This window comes from Augochlora pura, chromosome 1 (assembly GCF_028453695.1).
Source record: "Augochlora pura isolate Apur16 chromosome 1, APUR_v2.2.1, whole genome shotgun sequence".
NCBI classification, from domain to species: domain Eukaryota; kingdom Metazoa; phylum Arthropoda; class Insecta; order Hymenoptera; family Halictidae; genus Augochlora; species Augochlora pura.
The window spans coordinates 7,700,458-7,723,257 of NC_135772.1; the positions used below are offsets into that span (position 1 = coordinate 7,700,458).

The 22,800-nt window shown below is 35.9% G+C and overlaps 1 protein-coding gene across 2 annotated transcripts in view; it reads left to right on the forward strand.

Moving 5' to 3' along the window:
* The first annotated feature begins 1,882 nt into the window (after window positions 1-1,882).
* Acj6 (abnormal chemosensory protein 6) overlaps window positions 1,883-22,800 on the forward strand; it is a 76,079-nt gene continuing 55,161 nt past the window's right edge. For both annotated transcript variants that reach the window (XM_078193778.1, XM_078193860.1), the window contains exon 1: window positions 1,883-3,087. In XM_078193778.1, the coding sequence (XP_078049904.1) occupies window positions 2,926-3,087 (162 nt within the window). In that variant the 5' untranslated portion in view covers window positions 1,883-2,925. The remainder of the gene's footprint in view (window positions 3,088-22,800) is intronic.

Genomic DNA, 22,800 nt, shown 5'->3' on the forward strand with positions numbered 1-22,800 from the left:
ATTCGTTTATTGGATCGACGAAAGTCCCAGAGCCTTGTGGGAGTAACAGAGGGGATCTGGGTTACGAAGGGTCCATGACACCTTAAAAATTCATTATGAAATAGCTCACACAAATCTGCACTTACTACGAAGACACGACCGATCAAATAGCAGTGTAGCTGATCGTTAAAGCATTCTCAATTGCCATGGAATTCCGATTGTGCATGCAGCCGTTTCTCATTATTAATGACATGGTGCTGAAATGTTTTTATCATTACAAATAAAAATGTTTCGTATAAGTTTTAACGTTACATTTTTCGTGAAGAAAGTAAAGAGACAATTTCAATGCAATATCTTTGGAATTAATAAAGATCGGTGGTAAAATATATATGTATAAAAAATAAAAAGAAAAAGAAATAAATATGAACTTTATAGAATTCATACTATCCAAGACGAAAAATTCTATTCCGTATTTTAAAATTGCATCAGGTTACAAGTTTGACAGACTTTTGTATTAACCAAATGCGGCGTATGTAAATTGGTAGCTTAACGTTATAATTTAAATTTGATTAGTCAGTATTTGAATTTGAATAAATATTTTCGTAATTATTTTGAGAAATTAACAACGAACAGATGATAAATATGCAATGTCGAAATTACAGTTGTATGTAGTAATATGATTAAAAATATAATTACAACATTACACTACATTGTACATATTCATTAAAATGTTTAAAAGGATTACCGTTTATTACATAATATCCATTTATCTGTTCATCAACTTAAACATCATTCAGAAATAGTTAACATGATCACTCAATGACTCTGCATATTAATTACTTTAAATTTGCAAGTCTTGCAATTGCTATAATTTTTCAAGTTAAGACATGTGTAATTGTTCAGACTACTATACTTGACAGAAAATATTAATTAAATAAATAAAAGTAATACTAACGAAATAAAAAATGTTTTCCTTCTTTTGCTAAATCTTTATGTCAAAATAATGAAAACATTTCAGTAATACGACAAAGGATTGGATAATACTTAAAATCGTAAAGACAATGGTAGGAGATTGCCAACTCCATGTCGACAATATTTGGTGGCGTTTGAACCCTTTTTTAAATTGACGTTAAATCGTCTTAAATCTAACAATATCATTTCATTTGCTGTTATCAACAACGAAAAAATTGTTCACACGAAGTATATAAACAACGAACAATTGATTTGATGGTATCGACAGTAGATGAAAACAATTTTTCCAAAATCCTAGCAACGCAATTCCACTACGCAAGTCATCGTAGAGAAATGATGGACGACGTGTCAAGCAACGGGTAGGCTCGGTGTTAAGTCTCGGAATGACCGGGCCCGACCAGTTTACGAGATAGCTACTAATCCAACAATAGCGGTGACAGCCGAACGAGAGAGAGATTTCGCGGTGGCCGAACAAAAGCGTGATGTGGGAGACGAATAGCAGGTTAGAAGACACGAGGCACCTTCGACAAGACAAGGTTGCGCGAGGCAAGGTTCGGTACTTACGGGGGTAGCTCGCGTCGGTTCAGCTAGGAAGGGTGTACGGGCAGCATGGTGGTGGGAGGCGAAAGAAAAAAGAGGACGGAACAGGGGAAAGGGAGAAAAAAGGATAGGTCGAACAGAGGATCGAGGGAGGGTTGAATGCAGGTAGGATGGACAAACGATGGTCGCGGTTAGCGACACCCATGCCGTGCGCCGAGCGCTCTGCAAAGGCAAAGATGGCCGACACGGATCAGATTAGGGGCGCACGCGTAGCTGCATTAGACTCCGCCTATGCACGACATACCCCTCCGTTCCGGTTGTTCTCGACTCACCCCGTGACGAACAACCCCTCACGCTACGAGCACGCGCCGCTCTGCGAGTATCCCGGTTAGCCACCACCCCCTGTCCCATCCTTTCCCTCCGCTTTGCCTACTCCCGCCATCCCCCGTGGAAGAGTTCATCTGTGGAGCACTCTTCGGCGGCCAGTCAGCACCAAAAAGTGCAGAGCATCAGGACAACATCCGCGTAACCGGGAGTTCTACGTGGTTAATTAAAACCATCGGCAACCACCGAGAATTGTTTTGACCTCGCGGAGTATATACCTTGTCTGGTTGTCCTTGCCGCACTGCTGATCAAATTATCGTGTATTTGTTCGTGACGCTGCTCCGTCTGCACGACGGCTGGACTTCTTCGGAATCAGCTGCTCCTCGATAGGAAATTATTAATTCATACCTCGGGAGGAACGACGTGCTACTCTCCACCCCCATCACCCCCTCCTCCCCCTTCTCGCTCTGCCTCTCTCTCTCTCTCTCTCACACACTCTTTCTCTTTATCTCAATCTCTCTCTATATATTTCTCTCTATCTCTCTCTCTCTATCTTTTCGTCTGCATTTCTTTTGTGAAGTGTACATTTGCCGGATTCGTTCGATCGGCATCGGGATGGTCGATCGACGTCGTTGCGATGATTAGAAGAGCCTAGAAACTGTGCTAACCGGACAACGTTCTGTGTACGTGATCACGTGCAACATGCGAGACCTACGAGCCCTGCCGTCGATCGCAATAGAACCGGCGGACTGATCGGACCCTTCTGCCGTTCTACGATGACAAGGATCAGTGTCGGATCGTAAAAATAAAGGGAGAGGGAGTGTCGATGTTACTGGGATCGTGTGCAACCGACCCTTCACGGTGATTCGTAGGATCGGTGTGTCGCGGCATCCTATTTCGAGCGATCCCGGTGAAAGTGACGGTAGTAAAAGTACTTTTTGCGGGATTCGAGGACATCGAGGATTCTTATCAGACAGATGCAAACCGCGAGCATCGAGGTGAAGAAGAAGAAGCGCAGCTGTCGCTGCTAGTATCGTTTCCGCTCGAGGGTGCCGGTCTTTTCACTGGTTCAAGTCTAAGCCAGTGAGCTTAGACTTAACGGGCCGCAGGATGATGTACTCACCGGACAAGATGATGGGGAGCAAGGGACTCCATGGGGCCCCGATCACTGCCCCGGGTTGCTTCCCTTCGGGAAGGTATTCGCCGCCGCCTTATCGCGCCGCACCGGACCCCATGCCGCCGCCGCCGCGACGATGCATGCCGAACCCTACTGTGAGTAATCACCGTCTCGTTTGTCTTTGCTAGAGGATCCCACAAATATTGACGCGAAACATTCGCGATTGCATCAACAACAGTGACGATGTTTCCGTAATCAGAAGTTCCTACACTCGAGACTTTCGGGCCGTGTCTTTATGGAATTGTTAGCTCGAGGTATCAATATTTTCTGTTCCTGGGAACAAATTGCTGCGAAACGTCATCTTAATTACCAATCCTGCTCGAGTCACCTTGTATACGGCAACAAGTTGCAAATAGTGGAGAAATACGTGAGATGCTACTATTGTTTACTTCTAGATTATCGGAAAGGTTCTGCCATTTTACAGGTTCAAGGATACAATATTGAAATGATAATCTCCATATTGTTTAATGATCTTTTGCCACGCCAGGGAAAATTAAACGTTCTTCTTTTGTAAAAATTTGTTTGTTTACTTGCATAAAATAATTGAGAGGTCGGTGCAGATATGAGAAACGCGGAATTCTTCGAATGACATAGTACTCCGGCGTGTCCTGCGCTGCATTAATATTATGGAGTTGGCTATTGTTCTAGTTAGTTTATCAGCCGAACAATTGAAATTCTTTGCTTTGATTTGTATTATGAGTAAAAAGTCTTTGCCTTAATTAAGAAGTGTTTGGTTTGATTGGTTAAGTAATAAACTCCTACTTCGGTTCATTGATCGGTTGTACAATTAAAACTTCTTTATTTAGAGTAGTAAACAATTATTTATTTTTGCTATACTAGTAGGGCATTGTATGATATAAAACAGTATAAGCGTGTTTTTAGACTCATGAAGCTGGTTGCAATCCTTGTGAAGTATTGAGAAAATGATTCTATAAGGACACGACTCGTACACCAAAGTCTTAATAGCAGAAATTGAAGGACTGACTATCCTCTTTATACGAATGCATAGATTGATTTTTTAACAATCGAAAAGGATATTTTAATTTTATTTGGCTATACGTGAAATTTTGTACTTAGGAAACAAAACCGGCTATGTACTATTTTCTGTTTGTTATTATTCGCATTAATATATTCAGAATCTAGCTTCTCATAAATTGTATATTGGCGATTGCTTAACTTTCATCTATTTCCTATGTAGATTTGATACATTTGTTACTATGTTATTTGTTAATTGTCTTGTCTTGCTGCAGCAATACACCAAGGTTTTCAAATTATACGACTGTTTCGCATTTGAGCAACGCATTTTTATCAGAAATGTATATAATCTGAAGTTTTATTATAGATAGATATTAGACTTTGTTAGAAATCCTTGTTTATGTTTTGCATAAATCATGAGATCAGCATGGATTTCACGTGTAAAGCAGTTCAAATGTTTCAAGAATGTGAAGACAACGTCACGTTATTTTAAATTAGTTAAAATTATTAAGAAGAGATATGTCCTGTCGAGTTGTTATATTATTACACTGATACGAGTAATTTACATTGATTTGTGGGATCCAGCCATTTTTTCTAGTATAGTAAACAATCTACTCATCGTTTGGACGAATTAGAAATACAGGTTATCTATTAATAATTTGAATGATAATAAGATTTTACAATATCTGCTATTAAAAACATTTTTGTTATATTTTTCGTTTCATATGTAAATAAATTACTGCGAGTATCATTTTCGTTATGTTATCGCAATCAACTCAAGTGCACGTTGAATCTATTTTATTTTTCGAATTAATATAATTTTATAATTCCTTACTTAAAACATGCAGTTTCAACTTTTTCATAAGTTTAACGACAGGATAATAGTACTTTACTTTGATCTAAAATAATTAAATGATAGAGGTATCAGGTGAATTACAATTAATTCAAATTTAATGTGTGTTTGATGTTTGTTATGAGACAAACGAGAAGATTACCATTAAGCTGCGAGGAACAATACATTATACATGAACAGGTTGGTGGATTGGAGAAGCACCCTAATACATTTGGTGCGTAAGGTGGCGATAAAAAAGACATTGAAAGTTCGCATCATCCATTTTCATTGAGCACACAGTTTCCCTCGTCGCATATATCACACATTCCGTGTATCCGTCGTTTGTTTTACCGACGCAACGCTTACCATACTTTCCGTTCATATCTTACATTTCAAGTACTCTTTAGAAGTATCCTTTGGAATTGTTTGCATAAGTTGTTCCCTATGTAATATCTCCTTTTTAATAAAACGCTGTTCTAGCATTGATTGTTAATTACTGTCTAAATCGACCAAAGTTAAGTATCAACATTCTGCGTAAATGTTTAACCTGTCATGATTTCTCAAGTTATGCAATTTTAATAACAAAGCAACACAAAAGGGCGTGTTGCAAAATCACTATTCAAATTACTATCCTTGCCAGAATGTACTTAATCAGAAATATAAACATAACTCTTCGAAACAAGATTTATTCAGAATGGAAAATATCATTTTCAAAGAGTACTGATGAAATAAAAAATGTTCTTCTTCTTCTACTGTATATAAAATAATGTACCGTCTATCTTTATTTAAAACTGATGAAAATATATAAGTAGTAAGACAAAACGTTAATCCTACAAATCATAAAAATGACGGCAGAGATTGGTAAAACTATTTATAGAACGCTTGAAGCTGATGGAACCCTTCCGTAACATTTTAATTGTCACGCCACAGTAAAAAATATTTCATAAAATTGAAGCATTTTATTTAATCAAATTTGTATTAAAGAGTTAATACGTATGACGTCGATTACTTTTGTGAATCCTAATAAAATTAATATAATAAATTACCGTAACAATTAAATTTCAAATCTGAACAGATAATTTTATCAACTGCACGGATAACATGACAGTCGAGGTGTTAAATAGACGTCAAATTGTCTTATGCCAAACAATATCATTCCATTTGGCTTTATCATCAATAAGAAAGTTGTTCACTCAAAGTATATAAACAATTAGCTATTCCCTTTTACATATTTTCATTTTATTATGTCGTTTCTATAAATCGTGTTGTACGAGAAATCGTGTTACATGAAAATGGCCGCCGTATAATGTTTAGCGAGTTATTTGTAGGAACACATATTATACGGGTCCCTATTGTAGGTGCAGTTTGTGATCAGGTTTTGTACATGCAACCGATCAGTGTAACGGAGCTAAAAACGACGAAAGAAATAAAGAAATAAAATCTCGTTGAAACGGACAAGACAAATAGGACGATTGTTGGCGACTGCGGGACGTAGAGATCGACGTCCTGAAAAGTTTGTCGTGTTGGATATCGCGGACCCTTGAGAGGGTTCGGTCATCCGTGTCGTCGGCGATACTCGTTTCAGGACGTAAACGGGAAAGTACGTCGAAGCAGGAGGCATCTAAGTAGAATCAATCGGAGCTCAGGCTCTCCGTAGGCAGCGAGAGTCCTATATCCGCTGCCCTGACAGATCCCGCACTCTCCGCGACGTATCCATCCGCAGCAGGAGCAGTGCCGGAACAGCAGGAAACCCTCTACAGACTGGTCCCACCGTTCTGCTTCGCTCTGCTCGGCTCGGCTCCGCGTCCCTCCGCGGAGCTTGAAACCATGGCACACGTCGAACCGACCTGTCCCACCCTCAATCCCGCGATCTCTTTCCTCCACTATGTCGCGGACTCCACGGTCTTTAGTTTATTCATGTGACGTAATAGGATAAAAACCGTCGCTACGAGCTGAGTGCCTAGATGAGATTACAGCCGTACTGTTACGCCCGGTAACGCGAATCCGACGCAATCGCTTCCTCCTGCGATTTTTCGGCTACCTCTGCCATCATCCTGGCAACCAACCTCGCTTTTTTTCTCTCATTCGACGCCTCTCGCCGCGATTCGGTCGCTCCTGATGGATTCGATGTTGCCGCGCATTGTTAATTCCCGAATTTCTACTTTCGCATGCTGATTTCGTTTTCTCTTCTATTCATTTAACCCTCTGTCGCCTGAATTGTTTATACGAGTTCAAAATAATTTATCCGTCTAAATAGGGATTCTTCGCTCTAAATAGGGTAACGAGGCCTGTTACAGTGGGGTGGCCAATTACTTTTAGTTTGATTTCGTTTTAATTTATATTTATTAAATAAGACGTATTCAATGTTTCTTATTCTTCCCTTTGTTATGTCGGCACGACACAACGGGAGAGTTTCCCAAAAAAAAGAGATGCGGGTTCTTGTTCGAAATCGGAGAATCGACCAACACTTGTTCGGAGATTGAACTTATTTATTTCACCGATGGTTTTTCCGCACGAATACAAAGTTGATAGTGGGCGCGTGTGTTTCGCAGCTTGATGCAGATAGTGGGAAGATGTAGGTTTTTCTATTTCTATTTTATTTCTATTTCTGCTGGGAAGACCGAAAGTTACCAACGACGTCACCTCGGTCCTCCCTACTTCTTCTATCCAAGGGTGGGTGTTACAAAGGGCTGTCCAATCGCGATGGGCCCATGGCAGTGACGCGGAGTCGCAAGAAACGACGTTTGGGGACCGAGGAGGTGGCACCGCGAATCCTTCCAGGAGGTCACGGGCCGCGCGCGGTTATCGACAGGTCGCCAACACCTGGGTGCGATATTCTTAATTGCCCCGCGTCCCAAACGTGCCGTCTTCCGCGACCGGTGGCGTACCATGTGCCTTGGGACGGTTGGTAGGTAGATTTCGAAAGTACGGATGACAGGCCCACGCCGTAGCCAGTTTCAGAGGTCCCACGCACATGGTCCGCCGCCATAAAACCCGACTAGGTATTCCCGAACTGTACTTTATAACGTATATTGGATTAGTGCAGTAGGACGTAACACCTTGTTTTGTTAATTTTTTAAGAAAACAATTCAACATCTTATTCGCTGAGTATAGAAGATTATGCTCGAAGACAAAATCGATATTGTCTGCATTAATTTCGTGATAAAAAAGAACCACTTGCATTTGTTTCTTTTTCAGATCATTTTCATGAGTTGAAAATAATAGAATAGTATTAATCAAATTCATTGAATGGCTTTATTGTTTTGTTACTCATGTCCAAAGCCTTTGCTGAAAATTTGCATACGTTTTGATACGTTGTTACTCATAAAACATAATAGCAGTTAAAATACTTGTTAAAAACATTATCATATTACTTTCAATTTATTAAAATTATTAAACGAAGAAGTACACTTTTATTGAATTTCGATATCTTAGAGTTGACTTTGAAAGTTCTTATTCAGCACAGGGCTTTCCAGTCTATTCGGCCCCGTATGGACTTTGTTTCTTTCCATGGTGCTCATTAATGATCGTAAATTGTTCCCTGACTGATGTTCTATGAGTACCTAACGATTACATTACATCAATATTCTGTGATATGGTGACAAATGGATTTAGCTAATATCAATGACATGTTGTGTCAATGCCACAACATGATATTCGGAAATAATACATGTTGATATTAATGGCTACGTCATTGAAATGGTGCCATCATTACTTGTTACGTTACAAATACTGGTGATGGACTCAATGTCATACATGCATCGATAGCACTAGAAATACTAGATGATCGACAAAATTTTGGAATTGTATAAAAAATTATTATTAATTGTATAAAATTATATAAAAGATTTTATGGAAGCCTATTACATAAATTCCTTTACGCGCGTACATATTATTATTATATAAAAGTTATTTTTAGCAAATAAGCATTTAGCGATTAAACACTTTATTCTGTATTGCCAACTCATTTTAAATTAATAATTTCCAGCTTTTTTTTCTATTGTACGCACCGGTGTAGCGATTATAGATTCTGTGACAATGTTCAAATTGTTTCTATTAATTTATTAATGAAAGAATGTTAATCGTGTTCTATATTTCCGTAAAATGTGATTAGAAGTTTTCTGTATTATGAAAAATGCGGAGAAAGTGATTAACATGACTTAGCATTGAGAATTGTTTGTGATTGTATTTGCCGGCTACAGTGTTATCTACGGTAATTAATAAAGTTTCTCATTATACATTCATCGAACTGTTAGCAATTATTTACATTTCAATAGCTATCGTTGGCACGTTCTCCAAATCCGATTCACTGCTTGGATGTTACTTTTACAGTGTTAATAATTAATGTCATCTTTCGTGCAGCGTCCATTCGTCAATACAACTTTCGTTTTCTATATTCTACTTTGTGCGATTAAAGTATTCAGTAACGCGATCATTATCCTTGCGCATTTTATGTTACCCTAACTTGTTTCTTTGTTATTCTTAAATTATATTCTTAACTAAACCATTAACTTTTGCGCGCGAGAATTTGTACACTATGCATATTCCATCTAATTAGTTCAATCGTGAAAGAGATTTTTTTTCCAAAGCTTAATTAAACGAATGTTAAGTCTAGTATATTTTAATCTTCTAAAAACATTAATACTCAAAGTGTAACTAAACTGTCTACAAATGCCTAACAACATTAAAAACATAAGCAAATATATTTGCGTGACAGAGAAGGAGAGTTTAATCTGAGGATAGATTAATTATAGTTCTATACTACTTCCATTACATTACAAAATGTCGTATTTACAATTAATAATTAACACGCAAATTAGAATGTTTCATTATATGGTTATAAATATCGCACACGTAGTGATTTTTATCGGGATCAAAGAACAAACAAATACGATGGCGCAAACTAAACGAACACCAAACTGTGTCTGTGCATGGCCACATTTTTGCTAAGTTTCTAAGATGTTCATTCTAGAATATTGTATTTTTTTTTATCAACAGTGGGCTGATGCAATGAGACTGATATACTGCCACGTCGTTACAACCCATAAAATCGCTGAGAAGATAATCTTCCAAAGAGAATATCGGTACACGTATCTTTAGAGAATCATCTGTAGCGTGTGCTCATCCGCGGAGAAGCGAAATGTTATTTTATCGTGGCATAGAATCGTTAACGCTGATGACAATAAATTTCCAAGCTTTTAGTTTTACCACCATTAAATAGAATTTATAGTCGTTGTCAATTTCTGAGTAACCGGGAACCCGTCGGACAGCAACATTTTCAACAGCTGAAGGAAAAATCGTGTGTGATTATTGTGTCTGAACGTCCGAACGGAATATCGCGAGGGAAAAAGTGGCATCGATAAGTGTAACAACTCTGGAGAGACTCGGTGGCAGCGATTATCGATTGCTCCACTACATTCGCTGCGTCGTCAGCTATTAACCATTAAAAGTGAACGTTCTTTTTCCCACTGGCATGGCTGGACTTCGTGAGCCGGCGCGGCGTCGTCGTCGTTGTCGTCGTCGTCGAAAACTCGACGGTTTTATTTCTGGCTTCACGTTTGACATTCTTAATACAATAAGAACTGAATAATAATTTCACCTTGTGTCCGTACCGTCCACTTTGAATACGAATGGTTCTTTACACACCGATCTGACAATGGAAAATACAACTCGACCTTGAAAACAGAATTAGGCACTAAATGTTTCCCTAATAATTGCATAGTTATGTGGAAAATATATATTGTGTCAGAATCGTTATTGGGAGTAGAAATACGTCCAATGAATCTAATGCGCGGTTTGAAGCAGTTGAGTGTTTTGCAGAATGAAGTAGTTTCTCAAAATTTAATGTTTCGTGGAGATTCTTTATTATTATATATTAAGATATAATGGTTATGATAGAAGATGTAATTGATCGAACAATTGTTAAATACGTTTTCTGTGGATTTTAGACCATGAAGATTTGTCAGATTTGTTCACAATGTGCTGTTAATAAAAATCAATAATTCTCGTATATCAATGAATAAGATATGCCCAAGTACCTAACTACAATACAATGGTACTCTTTTCATTATTTATATTTTTGTGAAACCCGCTTTTTCCATCAGACATGTTAAGCTTTAATCAACAAATAATTACGTATTCCACGACTCAGTAAGTTTATTTCTGCATTGTTCACGAATTATAATCGCACAATATGATTTTCATTGTTGAGCACAGTTGGGGAAACGTTTTGTGTATTCATTGCTTACTCTGACTGTGAAGATATTAACTGTAGGTACGCAAAAATTGTGAAAACAGTTTATTTGACTTCGAACTTGAATGGTTTTTTTGTTCCTTTAATGCGTTACAAAAGCCGTTTAAAATTTTAAAGTGCTCGTTTGTCGAGACTTGTAAAGCTTACTTTTTGCATAATCAATAATTTCATACATTTTATCCTCTTGTAGATGTTTTACTGTTAGTTTTGATATTAACCAATCTGTATACTTACAGAAATTTAAATTTAAATGACAAAATGTATTATGATACAACCACAAAGTGATCGAAAGCCATATAGTGGAATACAAATCCTCGTACGAAGTATTTTAAAATAAAAAAAAGAAGGGTTTTATACTTTGTGAATAGATAAAAATTTCTAACGGATAATTTTAAAATATTCATAATATGAGAAAACTATTTTCTCGACATCCATAACAATTAAATCTGCTGATCATCCGCAACTTAAAATTCTGTACGAATGCTGAAAATTTGACTGTACTACAGCGGATAGACGTAGACGTACAGGCATATTATAAATTGCGAACATTACAGACGAATGTACATTGTGGAAACAGAGTGGGGAAATTAAGCCGTGTAGAACTTGCTTCATTAGTAGCAGGAATTTAAACAGTGTTCCTCTTCTGTTTGTAACGAGCCCTTCTCCGATGACTACTGTTCTACGAATCCAATGCAGTTAGTGGCCTGATTTACAGAATTTTCGCGTAGCTCAATATTTGAAGTAGTCGTACGTTTCTACCTGGGCTAACAAAAAATCCTTACAGTCTATTATGCCAGCTGACGTCAATGTCTATTATTCCGACTGTTCGATTCAAGGAAGATTTCTCCGAATGTGTATATGAGCAGTGTACACTCGTGTCTTCCACGTTGGTAAATGTTCCTCTGGGTAGAATGTTATTTGAACTTGCAATTTCGACAAGGAGAATTCGCTGTCGCTATTACATCGAATTAGCTCATCCAAGGAACTCGTATTATAATACTTCGGTCTATACATACGTAGAACAAATAGCGACACGATTTCCAGTTTATATTTTATTCGGTGGTCTATTGTAGATTTCTTCGACGTCCTTAGAAATTTCATTGCCGCAATAGACATGCACTATTTTTCAAAAAGGTTGTCTTTCGTTCGAAGTTTGCTTCTCGTCCTAATTTTCAACGACTGGTATACATACTAAATTTACGATTCATCTGCGAATAAATACCGCAAAAAAGAAGGTAGATATTTTCAGAAATGATGTAATTAATATCTATCAAGAATTGATATATATATAATAATAATAATTAAGAAAAAACAGGTATGTTATTGATCTACCATCCTAATTTCACTAATAATAGAAATGCTACTTTTGAGAAACAGAAAAATGGTTACTACGCGCGTAAAATGTATTACAAGTACATTAGAATCGGCGTTGTGCAAACTCTAAATATTAAACCATAAACCGCTAGCTTTTCGTTCCGTTTGTATACGTGTATAATTCTGCAGGCTTTAGCTGCTTTTCAGTGGATTTAATGAAACTTCGTCTCGCGAAACGGAACAATGAAAACCACGCTATAGAGCAGAGAAACGTGCAGGAAATACAAATAAATATCTATGCTATCGTGCTTATGAACATGATTAATCGATCACTGTTTAATAAGAACATGTGGCTTATAAATTGTGACCCTTCTGACCCCGATTATGCTCGAGTAAATAAATAATTTGAGAAGCGTAATTGCATTCGTTCGTAGTGACTAACACTGGTTCGTTTCACTTTTCGTTTTGACCTGTCGAATTTTGCCATCGGATGAGGTAAAGAAACAGAGGAGGATGATTCGCGCGGGACGGAAATTTGAAAAGTGGCATATGCGTGAAGTGAATGGCACGGTGGTTTTCGTAGGACGATAGTAAGGTGATAATCAACGTCAGAACAGTTTGACAGACTAGACTCGAACCAGTTTATTCGTATTGGGGTAGCGAACAGGCCAGAAGGGATGAGCCGAGTATTCATGCATTACCGTTCGCACGGGGCTGCAACCCACAAGATTGCATAATCGATATCTTGCCTACACCTGTGCCACTCACAAAGCTGCACCTGTGTACGGGGGAGAAAGGTGAACGCGTTTGGAAAGGGTCATCCGAGGATGCTTATCATTTCACCTCAAACGGCTGACCGTAATCTCTTTCTTATAATTGTTGTCTGTGTTAGACAATTGCCCGACGAATTGGGAGTTGAATGTGTGATTTTCACTCGGTAAACATACACAATCATTTCGCGGGTGTCACCGATTGAAATGTACCGTTCAATGCCAGTAAAATAAAAATACTTTATGACGATCAAAACGTTGGGTCAATCGTAAGTCTGCTGTGTTTTTATTTTATTCCGTTATCATTATTTCAAATATTTCAGAAATATTCAAACAACGCATTCATATGTTGAATGAAAAGCACAATTCATACGTTGATACCAGAAATTAAATTTAACACTTTATCGACCGGTCATCTGGTCGTAAAAATGTTCGTTTCTATTTTGATTTTATTTATCTTATAAATCGCGGAAGGTATTTAATATTTAGAAATTTATATAATAATATTGAAGCTTGTAGTACTATTTAACACATTTATTTCAATAATAGATAACAAATTAAGGGTTACTATGGTAACCGATTCACAGGCTACCGATCGGGGGCAAAAGCCGATTTATAGGCTACCGGTCGATAAAGTGTTAATTAAGTTTTTCTTCAGAATATATGTAGTTACATTTGGATTACCGACTGTAATACTCCAGTTGTTGAATCATAGTCCTAGCTACGTTTTTAAACAGATCTCACCGAGAAGAGAAAAACATTTTAATAAAAATAGAAATAAATAAATTATTATTTACGTAACAAATGTTCTAACAAATTAATTAATGTGCAAATTAAACGTTAAATTGGAGGTCGTTGAAGATATTACATAAAGGATATCCGTTAATAATTCATAATGACAGCAGATTTTTTATAGAATAATAATTCGAATTACATTTTTAATGAAATATTTAAGAATTCTTAAAGTAGCACCCTGTAATCTAGTGTTTAAAAATTTTACGAAAGTCAAATATTTGTTTACACAATATTGTCTGTGAAACTCTGTTCTCTGATTTTGTTGTTCCGAGATAATGGATGATTAGGTTTCGCAAATAGAATTTTAAATGTGACCTCGTTTGGGAAACTTCGAAATCTCCCATGTGTTACGTTCCAGAACTGGGGACCATATAACTTGACATCTACAAAATTGCTATCAATATGTCTGCTACCTGGTGTACAATCCTGCCATGCTAAGAGAAAAGAGATCCACTTTTAAAATTCTAGTTGAAATAACTATATCCATACTAATCAACAAGATAATTCATTTATCGTATCTGATTATACATAAGAATTCATTATGAACTCATTACTCTCGTGTTGCAAGTTCCAATAGATGCTTTTTAATCCACAATGATAAAGATTCAACAAATCAAATTTAGCAGATGAAAATATTTTTTATGAAATTATTCAAAAATACCTTAATTATAATCCATTCAAATTTTTCAATTTCAATCAATTATATTCAATTATATTCAATAATGTATTATACTCAAATTGTGTTAGATGCTTCATGAAGATTTGGAACACGATCTAATGATTATGGATGTTATTCATACTATTAAAATGGAAATAAAATTCTACGCTTCTTTCATCGATATTGAAATATTCAAGATTGGCATACAATTTCCAAGATGGATCACACAATTAACCCAATTATTTCAAATAATTATAAAATTAAATAATATGTCATTCAACGAAGAAATAGCATCATTAAATACGTAAATGTTACTAATAAAATTTAAAAATAAAACAGTTGTTTCATTACAGCTTAATCCTATATTGTAGACTATCTAAAGACCTTCTAACAGCTAAGTGATTAAAACGTGCTCAAGCCTGGCATGAACTGTAGTATAATATAAACCTCCAAATTCTTGTACAATTTCCTTTTCTGAAGCCAATGTTATTCTTCGTATTGAAGGCTCTAAAGTTATCATTGCAGAAAAGAATTGTTGGTTCGAAGCTCGCCTATTTTCCACAGCATCCTCTGAAAACAGCCACCATAATGGCACGCCGCGCCGCAGTGAACGCGTATTAGTGGACAGCACGATATATGGACGCCGAAGAATCCGTACGTGAGGAATAATATAATATATTGCAGATGCGAGTCGATGGCATTGCACTAGGGTTCGCAGGAACATCGATGCCCCGGCAAACGGGGTTGTAACCGCGTCCCTTCGGTGGCGAAAGTGCGACGGATAGTGCATCGTCACACCTACTGGTCCCGCTCGTGCTTGTGTCCTATAGCCATAGAACCGCCGCGGACGATCCCACACACGGGACACTGGGGACACATAACGCTCCCCACTTACATCCAATCACTCCTGATTTATATTTACTACTCGCTTGCCCCCTTATTTATCGTGTTTCACGGAGACGCGCGGAGAACAGGAACGTTAATTTGCGCAAATTGAAAATTATGGAGCGCGACCGAAGACAAGAGTCGTCGGTCTCAGAAACTTCTACAAGAGTTGCAAGCAACGCAGCTTTTCTTTCGTTTTGCCCGGGAAATTAGTCGTCTTACCGACTCTTCCGTTCGCGCGCGTGACGCCGATCTTAATCAGATTGGTAATACGGTAATCGGTACCCTCTCACCCTCGCGTCTCTGTCCACCGTATTCCCTCTTCAGACAGGGATTCGATTACGAAATCAGTCGCATAATTGCTGCCCGACGATTGCAGAATTTTGAACGTCTAATTGCTGTATAAGTACGGTGCAACCCTTGGTATAAAAGTATTCAAAGGAATCACGCGATTATCATCATGATTATGCAAAGGAAGGGGTCGATCATTTCCATGGAATGTCTTTTAGGAACACTTAAGGCCTGCTTTATCACTGGAAGTATTGAAAATAACACTAACATTACATTACAATATCATTCATACTATGCACGATAATTTCAAGGTTACAGTTTATTTATTATATAATATATATTTATATATTTATTATATTAATATATTTGTTTAAATTTAGTTTATTATTCTAAGATAGCTACTGTATCTTAAAATATGTTGAAAAACTTTTCAAACATTAATGTCCAATATCTGTACGGTAGAAAAACTATAAATTAGCTTAGAATAATTACACAAAGTAAATAGGACGATAAGAAAACATTTAGAATCAGACGTATTTCATGTGTTGGAGATTTAGGATCATCTGAAATTCCGGATGTCTTTAATAAGATAAAATCTCTATTTCCGGTTGAAGCTAACAATACTGCTGAGTGCTGTGTTATATTTTGATTTCCATGAGCAGTAAATAATGTTGAGTCTCAGCGTATTTACTTTCATAAGAAGTATTCTGAAATAGCAAGCAATGATGGAGAATGATTTAAGAAAGAACAGTATATGCAAACATAATATGTTTGTCTATTCAGATTTGTCAAGTAACAATATTTTCTTTTTTATTTCAAACACAAGATAGAGTACTTTGAAGAATTGTTTCAATTGATAACATCTAAGAATGTATTGTATATAGTGTAAATTGTAGTTTTCAAGTTGAAAACAGAAAATGAAGAAGAACACAACTCGTCTTTCCCCATATTCAAAATTATTATAATAAAGCTACAAGAACGGAAATATAAAACTTTTAACGAAAGAGGGACAGTTCTTCGAATAGAGGAAATCGACCAGACGACGACGATGTAATGTATAAATTGGTAACACGTGTAGTGAATGAAAATTTACGTATATTAACAACGTCCGGAAAACTTTGAAATCCTGGATTCTCTTCTGATTTAACACTTTCATTGTCGAGTCAAGAAAATATAATAGATTATCTGATAAATTCATTTTCAAATCTGAGCATGTAATTTCGTTACTCAAATAGGGATAATATAGCAGTCAAAATGTTAATCTGCTAAACGCTATTCATTAAGGGAACAATACACTGACCAACATCCATTTTGCGTCTAACGAGTAGAGGACTCTTATAAATTAATAATTATAATTCATATAATAATAATATAATAATAATAATAATAATAATATATAATAATAATATATAATAATAATAATAATAATATATAATAATTCATATAATAATATTCATATAATAGGAATATATTAAAAAGTCATAAAATTGATATAAAAAGCGGATATTTCTTCTATTATACTTTTTTTATTTTAGTCAGCATTGATAGGGGTTAAAAATCTTGCCAAAAAAATGGTCACATTTATGTATTTAAATTCCCTTTTATTAAAAAATTAGTAACTATTATACCGAAATAAAAATATAAAAATACATCAAATAATTCTCAGAGTGATTAAAACCTGATAAGCTGATTATCGTTTTGATTAGGAAGAAAGAAGAACAGGTGGATGGAGAGAGATGTATTAGATTAGGACGAGAAATAAATGGTGGGGTCCCCAATAAAGCAGGGACTTGAAATGGTACATGCTAATAGCAGGTGCAAAAGGAGAAGGGAGGTTTAGTCACGCACATATGTTGGAGCGATACTTACTAATGGGTCCTTTATATCGACACACTAAGAGACATGCGTGTATATATTTTGTCATACAACCACCGTAACTTCTTCTCTTTGTCATCATTATCGATTACTTCGAGAATTTATGGTAAAATATTCTGAACCGTTTTTTCCTAAGAAAAAGTGTTCTAAAATAGTAAAACTATATCCATGGTTTTAATATTATATAGAAAACAGAATCAATATTGCACGGTCAATATTCATGCACACTTAAGCAACATTATTTCATCGCATATTTACATACAATTATAGTTATATTAAATACATTATATCAAAAATTTTACGATTTGTGTGGAAAATAAGCGATCAAAATTGATGAGCATAATATTTATTTTTCTACCGGAATCAACTGTTACCGGTACCTAAGTTCTACGTAAAGAAACAATAACATTATTTTTCGGATAATATTAATCGCTAAAAAATAAGTAGACAAAGGAAACAAAATATACAACTTCACATAAGTAATTAAATCGTATGAGAGCTATGTTGATGGATTTTCCTGAGATATTTTGGAATGTAACAGAATTAAAGTATCTCTACTATGATAAACGTTATCTCTCTAGTTTCAGTGGTAGTTTAATATAATGACTTTGATATTGTGGGAACTTTGAAGACGGTATTCTCAATATACTAATAAATAAATAAAATATTATAAACGGATACTAAGTATACAGATTACTTATTAAATATAACATGGTAGCTAATGGGGAACCAATGAACCACAAAAGCGACTAAATCTGTCGGAAACGCGCTAGTGCGTGTGGAAGCACTTATTCACGGGCAGACCGACATTATTAATGCGTGTATATTACGAGGGTTTCCTGCATTGGGGTAGAGTGTCCATTGTCGGTCTGGAACAGGTACCATGGTATGAGCTAACAGAAAGGGCGAACATTACTTCCGCTCGGTCCTCCGCGGTTTAACGCTCTTATTATTATTTTTATTAGGGAGCCGCGGTATATAATGCTATCAGCCCCTGAGAAGGGCGGGCACGCAGGAAATAAACCTAAGTGTATAATTACAATAATACTTACCGGGATCCCTCCGTGGGTTCTCTCCCCTTCTCCGACCCCACGTCTTCCACAGCCCCATTAGACCGTGCCGTACCTTCGACTTCTGCTGGATTTCTGCAATTCTTCGATTCTCCGCGACTAATTGTAGGTTTCTTATTTTATTCCCTCCTTTTCCTTGCTTTCATCGTGCCTACTATCACACTTGTCCCTCTCATGTCCTTCATAGCCATCATTCGCGTCTCTAATTATATTCAATGCTGTGTACTTTTACGTGCATGTTTAGCTCAAACGTGCGGTTACATACGCTGGATTTTCATTTTGCAAGCATAAGAAAACTCTGCTAGCCGGTTATTCATATAGCAGAAAATTATCATATCGCTAAAAAATCCACTGTACTATTATTATAAAGTATAATACTTTCTTAGTCAATTGTCTTGGTCGAATAGCACTGCAGAGTCATATTTAATCCAAATTAAATTAGCGTATCTCAGGCATTACGGAAAGAAGACAAAAGCTTTTGTTGTCTCAGAAATGATCCAGCATCTCTGGTAAACTGATAATAAATAAAATATAACCGTTAGGGAAGTGTTGAATAAACCACAAATTTGGAAATTCCGATAAAAATATTTGGAGCGGAAGAATCGCAAATAATTGAACGAACGAAGGGGCAGAAATACTTTATTACATAGATAGAAATGTCGTAGTCGTCGTTATCAAAGTGAATCGAAGATAATATAAATATTATATATTCCTGATCAATTGCAATTTATGACTACAACAAAAACATGATGCTAGATAAACTAATTTTTCAATTGAAATATAAAATTGTGTCATCCATATATGACTGAGGAAGCACTCAACGCGTTAAATGAGTTATGTTATCATAGCCCGTTGAATATTTCAGCGAAACGCTACTTTAGCTTCCCTTTTTCTTTCACATTGATTTTTAAATAGAACTACACATACAGAACACTATCTGATACACAATTTGTAACTGTTACAAAATTATTATAAAATAGGATAATTTTAGATCGGGAGCTCTTGAATAAAAATATTGCAGAGATTGTTCTAAGAACGCATATATACAGATATATTATTTATTTTAATGCTTTGGATTATTCACTGCGTCGTTGTTCAAATTTTCTCAATATCTAATGATTAGAATTTCTTATTTTTATCGTCAAATCATAAGGGAAAATGTACAAGGTTCGTTTAAGAAGAATCCGTTGACCTTGAAATCTAGACACAAAATGTTTTTGAGAAAACTGAATCGATTACTTTATAAGAATCACTATATACTATGTTTTCATTTTGTCAAACTTTTTTCATATTTCATATGTATTATCTACCTGCTCTTGACTATAATTTTCTTTTTACATCGAACTGTCGAACTTTTTACTGTGTTGCCGTTCAAATGCTTTGCTTAGTGACTTTAACTTTAATAATAAATGAACGATGTGGCTATGTAGCAATATAACATTTTCACAGTGGCCTGACATAGGCCATTATAACGGTCTGCTATACAGAGGGAAACATTTCCAAGCGGCCACTATAGAGGCCTTTAGTAGCGAAAGGGTTAAATTTCAGTAAATATTAAATAGCTGTTGCATACTCTAAAATGGGATGGAGTATTACTTAATATATAATTTGTTCAGTTAAACACGTGTTCGATGTACTTGCGCTTAGGGATTATCCTAGTGCTCGTAAAATATTCGTAAAATGTGCCTGCGTAGCTGTTAACAGAGCCTTACTTATTGATGCATACGCGAAACATTGAGCTTATGGCCGATACAGTAAAACAGTGACAACATTAGGTAATACTTTACTATTGTAGAATTACTTTTCCCACTCCGTTCTCGCGTTAATATATTATGGGAAGTTATATATTAAAGGACTTTCTAACAATTAAGTACATTTGAATTTTACATATAATTTCCAGTGCATGATATTATAAGTAACACATGTAGATAAACGATTAAGTAATATTAGACTGCTTCATTCTATGCAGGTGTATTCGAAATATATGTGAGGATAAGTGGCACACCACGAGCTAGTGCTCCAAACCTACTTTACAGTATGGTTAATCAAGTTAACAGTTCTTGATGTAGACTACATTATAAGTTCTAAACACGTCATTTCTAATATAAAGTATGCATTTGCTCAATGCCTTAAGTATTCCAACTACAACGAAATGTCTTAGAATAATATAGAACATCCTCTTGAGATGGACTCGTCTACTTTTATTATTAAGTTTGGAAAGTACGTACAAAAATTTTTTTCTATATTTATTCTCTGATAGAGGATAATGTTATTTTGCAATTCTCGAGTGAACCTTTATCTCGGCTGTTTTTATATGGTCCGATAGGGTTGGTGAATGATGACTTGACTTTCGTGACATGATTTTCAGTGGTATAGTAAAGATATGTCTCACTCGTTCTTCAAAATAAAATCGTAATTATATTGTAAATTATATTTCTCAATGTTTTATTTCTATTAATCTAATTTCCAAAAATAAATAATTAATATGGACAAAAGTACCCAGGAAACAAAAGACACGCCGATTAACTCTTTGGCATTCATGGTAAACATTATCGACGAAAATTCCCACGTATGGTAGTAGAAGGTACAGTTACGCTCGCAATGCTCAGGATCAGAGAAAATCAGAGTGGCCGCTACTGCCATCCGCTAGCCACGGCTCTTTCTTCAACTCCAGTACAGAGTGCAAGTATATAAACGTCAAAGAACATAGCACTTGGTTGATTAAATCCCGCGATGCCAGCCGGCAGAAATATTTTCCTCCGGCAGTGTGTACACTCTGTGTGTTCGTACACGCTCATGGAGATACGGATCGGCGTGCTTGTGGACGATTATAAAAAATAAGCAATTCCGTGACGTGTGTGTGCTATAGCGCCGGGCAGAGGTATACGTGACCGAACTCTTAAACGTGAAAATTGCCAAGTTCCGATGGAGTTCGGATGGGGAATGGACCGTGTTCGCGTCTACTCCGTTAGCTTGATCTCTCGCTCGCAAACCGAATGGCACCCTGTACACGTACGTGTCCCATCCTTCCCCCCTCTTGGCCCATGTACAACGAGATACATACGGGTCACACGTGTACCGCTTTTCGGATAAGGATATTGCTTACCGATATATTTTATGTCGTGCGAAACATAACCACCGCTGTGAATGAAACCAACGAAAACTGGAAACGTACAGATCGATGTATTAACCAAGGTTGTTCAACGTTCTCTATGGAAACTGTCGCAGCACACGTCACTGAGTTGTGTTTCATATAAGATCTGCGTTAACAATTACATTTCATAGTTATACTTATATGTATACAATTAAATATTGTCAGATGAATGTACAATCTCAGAAAATTAAATTTTTTTAAACCAGTTCAAAATAATTTCAACCGTGTTGCATAATGAAGTAATTAATACTATGATTAGACATAACCTTGGACAATTGTAAATACGGAAGTTAGATGATGATAGACTTCTTGAATTAATATTAATAGAACACTGAAAACACTGTAGATATGTTTTTAAAATCTTCAAATGTCCTTTTTTATAACACTATAATTTTTTATCATTTAAATATGACATATCGTGGTAAATTCATCGAACTACTGCCTTACTATGACTAATAAGCAAGATTTTTAAATAAGCACTGTGTGACCTAAGTAAATGTATATCTTAGTAAAGATGCTATTCATTAAGTAAACTTATTTCGTACAATAAAAACAATAATGTTATCGATAAGTAATATAATGTGCATTATTAGTTGAAATTATAATACTGTATCTCAGAATCCATAATGAAAATAATTTATACATTTACAAGAACATGTAATTATATATTTCTAATATTTTATTTAAATTACACACCAGTTCAACAGAATTTCATTAAATATCAAATTGTTTGATACGATGTAGATCAAAGTTTCTAAAGCGTATAAATAAATTGTGCTTATATTTATTTAATAAGCTTCATGGACGAAATCAATTTATTTGCTGCCGGTGTAATTGTTTAAAAAGAAAACAATATTTTGCCAGATTCGGAATGGAAATGTATAATACATCAGATATATTTTTACGATGACATCTTTCGATCTGATAAGTATAAAA